Source organism: Gordionus sp. m RMFG-2023, chromosome 2 (assembly GCF_954871325.1).
Source record: "Gordionus sp. m RMFG-2023 chromosome 2, tfGorSpeb1-WG-v2, whole genome shotgun sequence".
Classification (NCBI taxonomy): domain Eukaryota; kingdom Metazoa; phylum Nematomorpha; class Gordioida; order Chordodea; family Parachordodidae; genus Gordionus; species Gordionus sp. m RMFG-2023.
The window spans coordinates 41,959,052-41,969,009 of NC_088776.1; the positions used below are offsets into that span (position 1 = coordinate 41,959,052).

At 26.3% G+C, this 9,958-nt stretch overlaps 1 protein-coding gene across 1 annotated transcript; it reads left to right on the forward strand.

The window, feature by feature from the left end:
• The first annotated feature begins 2,584 nt into the window (after positions 1-2,584).
• On the forward strand, positions 2,585-9,716 carry LOC135924345 (uncharacterized). Its single transcript, XM_065459403.1, has 5 exons — positions 2,585-2,699; positions 4,883-5,010; positions 5,234-5,358; positions 8,096-8,317; positions 9,434-9,716. The coding sequence occupies exons 1-5, from the start codon at positions 2,585-2,587 to the stop codon at positions 9,714-9,716; spliced, it is 873 nt and encodes a 290-aa protein (XP_065315475.1).
• Positions 9,717-9,958: the final 242 nt, after the last annotated feature.

A 9,958-nucleotide genomic window follows, 5' to 3' on the forward strand; every position in this document is an offset into this window, starting at 1 on the left:
CACCCATCATCAAATTAAAGCTATAATTCCTACTCCCCCATTTTTTGACATGATTCAAAAATTTACCTTTATTTTCCAGATTTATTCATAAATTTAATAAAGCGAAAATTTCTGATTTATCCATCATCAAACAAATAGGATCTGATACATCCATCATAATTAAGGAGAATATTATGATTCCCCGTGACGGGCTTTCTGCTCGTATTTTATAATAATTTAATTATATATTTTATAATCATTTAATTATATATTTTATCAATAATTAAAATACAAATAAAAAAATGTTTGGTTCATGTCAGACTTGAGTTTTTTTTACAATCAATTTTAACATTATGCACATCTTACATGATTTTAATAAAAAAAATTCTATCTAAAATGTAGCTTGGAAAAATTGCACATATAGATACAAAGTGTATCCGTATTAGATGCCTTTTTAGGCCATGTATCTATATTTAGATTCATTTGAAAATATCTTTTAATAACTCACGTCTATCTGGATCAGAAAATAATCAAAAATCCTCTTGTGGTAATTCAGAAGCTCTCAATGTTAAATTATTTATTGAGGGCGTTTTTAAATTTTGAAAAATCTGATTTTAACAATGGGGAAACAGAGATTAAATGGCAGTTGTTTTGATCTTTTGCTATAAAATTTATTTTAATTTTATAAAAAACTAATTGTATCATTGGATAGGTTAATCATTTGACTACAAAATAAAAAACGAGGCTTTTTAACCTTTATGGGTGCTGTTTAGGATCAAGTAAAAATTGTGTATTTTATTGTTTACTAACAACCCTAAGAAAGATGGTAAGCTCTTGGGGGTATGATGACAAATATTAAATTTAACTCACAAAAGAAAATTTTTTTATTTTATTATTATTAAAATAAATACTAAATAAAAAAGTTTGTGAAAAGGAGCAAAAAAATTATTTTTAAACAATATCTTTTGAAAGTCAAATTTTCACTACCAAATAAACATAATGAAAATAGTATAGGAATATATCTTTTGACCAAATTTAAAACAATTAGTGCCCTAACGATAAAAAAGTTATAGCCGTTTACCTTTTTACCGGATCTACCATATAGCCCCGTCTCCTCTAATATATTTGCCACACATTCACTTCATTATTATATACAACTAAACTGAATTTCGCTCCTTAAACTGTGTTGTTCACAAATTAAATAAATGTTCTGGCGTTTTCCTTCCGTTGGATGTTAGATAAAAATAAAATTCAATCACCATAGATAAGTATTTTAAGAATAATATACAGAGTGCCGACCAATCCCGCTCATCCACATCCTGTCTCCCCTACTGATTGATACATTAATAAATTAAACCATAAACTTTGTCGATCAGTGATTAGTCCGGTTCTGTGTTTAGATATAATGAAAAATGAAAAGTTTAGCCTATATATAAAGGTGAAGATGTTGAGAAAAATGTCCAATTTTCGAAGATGAGATACAACATATTACAAAGAAATCTTCATAGGCCTTGATTTTATGACTAAGCCCGACCCAGGCCCGTCATAAAAAATTTGTAATCCCAGATCCAGCATGGCCCGCATTTAATATTTTTAAAAGAATCCCATGGCCCAAGCCCATTAAATTATTTTATAACACTTATGTAAAATAATACAAGTGGAAATATATTATTTTATTTAGAAATATAAACAAAATTTTAATCTAAATAATTTCAAATTATCATTTAAAAATAATATTTTATCAACAATAACTTTATCATTTATATTTGAATAAAAGGAGAAAAATATTATTATTGATTTGATTTGCATTTATATCTAAATAAATTTATTAAATTTAATATTTGAAATATATATCTGCCAAAAGTTATGGATGATGCATTTTATCTTTTTATTAATAACCATTATTATTAAGCCTAATCTTTATAGGCAGCTACACATAGATATATATATATAACATGTTATTGTTAATAAAATAGGATCCCTCAAAATTTAAAAAATATTTATTACCTATGCACTTTAAATTTTATAGTTATTGTTAAATATAAGTAAAATACTAAATTTTTGATTTTAAATAAAACAAGCAATAAAAGCAAAATTAGCACTCTCCAGGGTATGTAGAATAGTGTATTGTGATATATAATACTAATAAAATTATATTGATTTGTTATATTTGGCCTATTAAATCCCTTAAAATAAGCTGAATTTAAATGAAAAATTTTAGACCCAAGCCCGGCCTAAGCCCATTAAAAAATTGAAAACCCAGACCCGCAAGAAAATATAATATTAACATGCCCTGCCTGCGGGCCGTGGCCTCGGCCCATGAAGGACTCTGATTACAATCCCGGATCTTATAAAAGCTAAAGCACAAACATCAATAAAATTTTTAAAAACACTAACTAATTATTTTAACCAAATAATCTTCTTTTACAATAGTCACATACAAAAACATCTTTACATCCCTAATATCAAAATCTTTCACAAATTTATCTTCCTCTTCCTCCCTTAGACATTCAGCCATTTTAAAACGAAAATAAAATCGGAGGCCACGAATGGCTTATGGCCCTGTCAAGCAAAAACCTAGGGAATCTAACCAATGAACAAAAGAATGACTTTAAGATATAGACTCAGATGCGACCTAGTTCAACCTCATTGCATAAACTGCAACCTTTTAGTAAATGCCAAGGGAAGGAATGGTCTCAACTGCATTAAAAGTCAAGGATGTAACCAACGTCATACATCAATAAACAAATTATTAAGCCTCTATAGCTCGCACTGAATTCTAGTACCCTGCAACATCTCATCAGATGACAGCTTAAGACCCGACAATCTGACCACCATCCCCTCGCTATGGGCAAATCCCGTATTTGGGATTATACATGTGTCTCATCCTTCCCCACTAATATATTATAGCAACCTGTTTACTCAAGCAGAGAATAAAAAAATAAACAAATGCCTAAGCAATTTTATATTTTCACTAATAGCTACGTTAGTTAAAAAATTTAACTCACAAAATATAATTGCAAACCTGAACCAAGAGAATTCTTTTTCTTCAGACAAAACATACAAATCAATATTTTTAAACTATCCTTTTTAAGAACTCAATTATGTTTTTCTAAAGATTAAATTTTTATTTTTTTTAAGTTCATATAATTTTATTTATATTTTTACATTTTTATAGATATTATATATAATAGCTTTAATAAATGATTTTATAAATTTAATATTCTTTAGTTACACTTACTCATTTTTACATTTTATATAAAAATAATTTTAAATTTTTCAAAAAAAACTTGGGGAAGGAAGAGCCATCACCGGGACTAAAAATTGATCATTTTTGCATACAATTATATAATATTTATTATAAAAGATTTAATTATAATATTTTAAAAAAATTTAATCATAACTCTGGTCATATTATAAATGTTAAAATTGGTGTGTAAATGGCTTGTTTCGACTTCAAAATTTTACTTTAAGATAATTTTGGCATTTTTTGTTCAAATAAATAAGTATTTTATGCAGAATAGGAGATATTTAATCGGGGGGGGGGGGGGAGATAAAATTATGTATTGTGTTATATTATGTTATCCAATGCAAAAAAAATTATAACAGCATAGCTTCTAGAAAGTTGAATCGAATAATAAAATATTCTTATATTAGTTAATTTGTAATTGAATAATGAAATATTCGTAGGCGACAATTGAATAATCGAATAATTTAGTATTCGTTTTTGTATGAATTGAATAATATAATATTCGTATTCATAAAATGAATAACGGATAATTTGATTTTTTAAAGGTATTTATTTAGTGCACAAATTTTTTTTATAAGTTTTGAGAAAGATTAATCAAATATAATATTAAGCCATTTCATATAACATCAGTCCTTTGCCCACATCTTATGTATTAACACCCCACTAGCCCGCTTATTATATAAAATGACAATTCAAGTATGTTTTTACAAAATTTATTACTTAAATATCAAAAATTGATGGTAAACAACTAATATAAATGAAATAGGCGACTTATAAAAGAAAATAAATAGCCCTCTTTTTTGCAAAAATTAAACAGCTCCTTTACATGCCTCTCTCAACCACAAAATAGTATTTAATAATATTAAATTAAATTAAAATGTTTCCCATTTTATCATCTAGACCCCTGGTATTATTATATATTTTTTAAATTTTTTGAGAAAATGTTTCAAAAATCGGAGATTCTATTCATAATATTATTAGTAAGAAATTGTCAAAAATATTTCTTCACAATATAACTAAAAGATGGAATATGTTGTGTCTAGAAATTTCAAGGTCTTTTTTACGTGCATTAGTATATAAAAACAAATCTTATTTCCCCAATGGTAGATGTCATTTTTTTACAATTCATGGTGGTGTAATACACAATCTTATCATTAATTTTTTTCGAAATAGCAAAAAAAATTGTTATTGTTAAAAATGATATAATATTTTTAAAGTGTCAAATTTTGTGACATGAAAATAGAAGGACATATCTTAAAGGTAAAAACAAATGATAATTTATGCCATAAAGGCCTCATTTTTTTAATTTTTTATTTTTTTTGATGAATGACCCAATATTAATATCATTATGGCATTTTTGGATAAAAATTGTTAATTATTTATATAATTTTTTGTATATATAGACGTACATAATGTTTTAATGTTTAGCATCGAGTGTTGTTTTAGTACATAAATATTTTTTTTTATAAAATATCTAAATAAGACTATTAAAGCTCTCTTAATTTTATTTAAAAATGAGAAAAATGAATTGGTTGATACAGTTGAATTTCATATTTTTTATTCATTATATATACGGTACAATATAGCATAGAAATATATATAAATTATTGAATAATTTATAAAATTAACCTATTTTAAATTCAAATATTACAGGTAATCCGCGCGAAAGATATCATACGAAAAATTTGGATGGTAGCAAATTACTTGATATAGAAAATGATGAAGCGTCCACTTGTTTAGACAAAGATATCATTCCGCAGGGAATAATCCACACTCAGAATGTAAATCCCCTTAAATATTTTTGTGTATTCAGCCTTTATAGTTTAATTATAACGTCATAAATATTTTATATTAAATTAGAAGTTACCCAAATATGTGTTATTTAATTACAACGTATTAAATCTTATTTAAAGAACTACGTAAATGTTGTTTTTCTGCATGTAAAATATTTTTTTATCCCAATATTATATTGAACTAATAAATCTTCGATATTTTTTCCAATAGCTTATGGGAATGTGGAAGACCTACGCTCATACCATACCTCCCGATGAATATCTGTTTGAATCAGGTATAACTGAGCATCTACACCGATTTAACACGTCATTCCAGGTCAAATATGCTGGTTATATGTAAGTGAACATACATTTTTTCTAAATCAACGTTTAAAATTTATGAAGAATTTAAATTAAAATTTTAAATAAGTGAAGCATTTAGTTTAGGAAGAGTTTATATATAACATGTAAAAATTTGTTATCTCATTAAAAAAAATTAGAATTAGTTTTTTTAATTAAATGTAATTTTTAACTTTTATAATTTTAATGCAATATTTTTTTGTACAACATTTTTGTCCAAACAAAAGGAAGCATTGGTGATATACAGGTAATTATATAAGTCACTATTCTATTAAACAAAAAAGTGTCAGAAAGAAAGAGTGTATATATATTTCAAGGGCGTCACTAGCCTTTACAATCTCAGGGGGCTTATGAAAAAATTAAAATTATTTTGAAAATTACCTTTGTAATGATAAATTTCAAAATTTTGAGGGAATTTTCAAATTTTTCAGGGGGCTCGAGCCCCTGCGCACCCCTCCTCCTAGTGAAGCTACCAATATATTTGTAAATATGTTTTAATAACCATTATCTATATTTCATGATTAATTTTATAAAATGACGTTAAGGAGTAAAGTCTTTGATAATAGAGTTGCGGTTTTGATTCCCATGTTATCAAACTTTTTCGTGTATATTTATTAAAGAACTTTTTATACTAGATTAATTTTCTAATAGTTTGCTTTATAATTTTATGGGGCAAGTGCATTTCCTCAAGGAGAAGCACAGCACGTGGTATTAGTTTTAATTTTATTTTAAATATGTGATAGCTGGCAGTTTTAAAAATATATTTGAGTTAAAAAATATTGGAATTTTAATAGCAAAAGTTGGTAAATATTGGATTTATTGAACGTAGGAATAATATTACATGTAAAAGTAAATAAAATATTATAATGGAATAAAAAAACATATTGAATGGGGAATTTTTAAGTTTGTCAAAGTTGTGAGAATTATAAAATAATTGTCATTAGATCGAGCTAAAATTTAATCTTAAAGCTGTGTGCATGTATGCCCCAAAAGTTGTTTAGAAAATAAAAAGAAGAAAGGTATGCTGATTTTAATGGACACATTGGTAAAAGATTTGCTAAAATGGATAGTTAAGGCGAAGAGAGAGAGACTTGTAAGCCCCGGAATGAGCCGAAAAATGATATAACTTTAAAAATATGGGCGGGCCTAAAAATTTGAAAAAATTAAAAATTCGGGCCGGATGCGGCTCAAAAAATTATATCAATTGATCAATGGAAGAAAAATCTTATAATGGAGAATTTTATATCTATTTACTGGCCTATTTTCAATTATTTCCCTTTGAAACCATTTGCAAAATATAGCTAAATTATTCAAAATCACAAAATATTTAAATATTCCGGACTGGATCATAAAATAATCAAAAATACTAGTCCAACCAAAAAATTTCCAGAAAAAAATCCTGAGCCAAGCTTAAAAATGAAAACTTTTTTCATATCTAGGCTTGACTTAAAATTTCGACTTCTGCAAGTCTCTAGTAATAATTTTTCACGTCTTTAGAATAAAAATTATACCTTTTTCAGTAAAAAAATGAAAGTCTCATTACGTTTATAAGAGGTAATAGGAAATGATAGATGGATTATATAATGGTTGACTAAGAAGGAATTAAGAATTTTTAAAGATTGTAGAGTAAACATGGTTAAGCAGCAGGAGTATAGATTAGTAGTGATAAATTATAAATCACTTTAAAGAGATCCAGTTACATTAGGAATCTAAAATTAAATGAGGAAAAATTAGGAATTGAGTTGGAAGCATTGAAATAGGCATAAGGAGGAATTTTTTGCGGCTTCCCCTATATAATTTACTGAATGCCTTTTGGCAGGTGTCCAGGTTACATTTTTTTACACTTTTTTAAAAAAAGTTTTTCTCTGAAATTTTCAGTTATATAGTCATTATTTAAATAACTTATAAGGGAGACCGGGGTTATATGGCAGTGTTTTTCTTTATTGTGATAAAACATTATTTTCTAAACTAATTGTACCATTAGATAGTCTAATTCAGACTTTGATTAATAATATATTTCGGACCAGATAGGAATTGAACTTCAGATATTTTATTAAAATATTTTGTTTTCCTAATGGTTTTTTATGAAAAAATATTTTTTTAAGAATGTCTACAAAGCTGTTTATTATTTTTAGGCTGGATTCATATTTGGATCCGATCCAAAACAATTTAGCAGCTGAGCGATTTTTAAAATCTTTTAATGAGATCAATTTTTTTTATTATTAAAATCAATAATGCTTAGATTATTTTCATGAATAGAATTAAAAATAAAGTTAATAATAATAAAGAAAGATTGATCTCAAAAACAGAGTTTTGGATCAGCTGTTAAATCGTGTCGGATAGGATTCCATTATAATCTAGCTAGCACTTATAATTTCAGATTTCGTTAAAAATATCGTGCTTTTTCAACAGCCCTATAAAAAAATATCGAATTAGATCGGACCTATTTCTAGAATATAATTTCTAATAGGATGGAATTGGCTTACGGTTCTTTAAAAAAAATGATCGAATCAGTCGGACAAAATTGTTCTCGGATTGGGTAAGACCTTAAAAAAATCCGATACAGGGCTTTATTAATTAGTGATGTTTTTCATAAAATATACTATTTGCAATAATCGGTAATAAGCTTATTTAAATCATAACAAATTTAAAACTATTACCAAACGAAGTTTCTTTTAAATTTTAAAATATATTATCTACAAACTATATTTATATAAATAACTATATAATCAAGCCAAAGTCAATGTTTTGGACCATCATTGTTGGAGAGCTGGCTTGATACAGATAACCCGGGATGGGTCCATTCCGATCTTTACAATGAAAAAAAAGAATTCTATAACAGTTTCAGTTACAGAATTATGTTTGCTAATGAAGATTACGTCGTATTGTATTCTTGTAATAAAATTCTTTCTAGTGGCAAATGTCAGTGGTCTTATCCAAACGTCATAATAAATGGGTAAGTAAATATTATTATTTAAAGAATACGCTTTAATATGTAAAATCCATTGTTGAAAATATATGTTTTTTTTCTGAAATATAATGAAGATTTTATATTAAACTTCAGAAACCTGCATGCCATTATATTAAAGCCCAGTCGTAGAAATAGTATGATTTTATTAATCAGGGCCTGGCCTAAAATATAACTCAAAAAATATCTAAAATCAAAGCCAAGCTCTAAAATGGAAAAAAAACAACTAAACGGCATAAAAATGGGTAACTATGCTTCAATATGGATAAATTCTTTTAAAATATCTATTATATTTTTAATTGGTCCAGCAGTTTTTGGTTGCTTAAACTTTCCCTATACATTTATACCATGAAATAAAATTTTCTAAAAACAAAGACTGTATTTGATTTTAGTACTAGCGAGATATTTAATGTGTGTATTCTTGCAGAGCAGGCCAGTGGCGTGGACCGAAAGTAATATCATAATAATATAGGCCCTGCTTGTGACCCGAAAAATATTACTGTTATATTTCCTGCCTTTTCTTCCTTTTTTTGCATAAGTGATGGTCACAATTATAAAATAAATTTTAAAAAAATCAGGAGGTTGGAAATTTTTACTATTCATTTTAGTATCACATGTTCTGTTGTTATGATGTTGGATTTGGGCCTATTTTTTAAATTAACTCATTCAATATTGTAGCCAAAAAATATTGCTTAAGTCTCAATATTTCGCTAATAGGTGTTCCAAACCTTTGTGCCATCCTTGAACAAAATCTTCAGGCTTCGTAATATTTTCTGATTTTTTTAAATGAATTTAAATTATTTTTTAAAATGTTATGATGGATTTAGCATTCATTCTCTCGTCAATTTTTCTTTGAAATGATAAAATAAATATAAGCGCAAAATTATTTTAAATCACTAAATTTTATAAAACCTGCGCTAAGCTTAGAAATAAATAAACCCGACAGGGAAAAGGGATTTTATATTTTGCTATATATTTTTTTCATATTAGAACTTAAAAAAGTTATAATGTTTTTAACTTTTATATTTAAAAAAAATATATAATCCTTTGCTTTAAGTATTTAAGAAGATTAATATTTTTTCCCCCATATATTTCTATCAATAGGCGACCATATTTAGATGTTGATAGGGGGACTTGGTGCAAAATACTGAAGTTTATCAAGCATAAATTATGCATTGACCCTGGGAATATTCGTATACAATCACATACAAAAGATTGCTTACACAAATTGAAAAGAGAAAAGGGTTTTTTGCTGGAGTCGAATTATACTAAGACTAGACATCCTACTATGAATGCTAAAAACTCCTTTAAGAAATTGAATAAACGAAGCATCGATAACTTAAAAGAAATTCATAAATTTTGTATCAAGGAAATAAATTCGATATAAAGGTCCGATTTTTTGAAACCCTATTCGATATTTATAAATTATACACTAAAATAAATTTAATAGATAAGTTGATATAGATTTCTTTGTAACACATTATAATTATATTATATGATAAATATTAAAAAATTTATAATACAACTAATAATTTGTCTATAAATTTTATTTCATTTCAATATGTTAAATGTTTCAAAGACTCAATATAATATTAGGTCATAAAAATTTAACAATCTGCATAAAATATT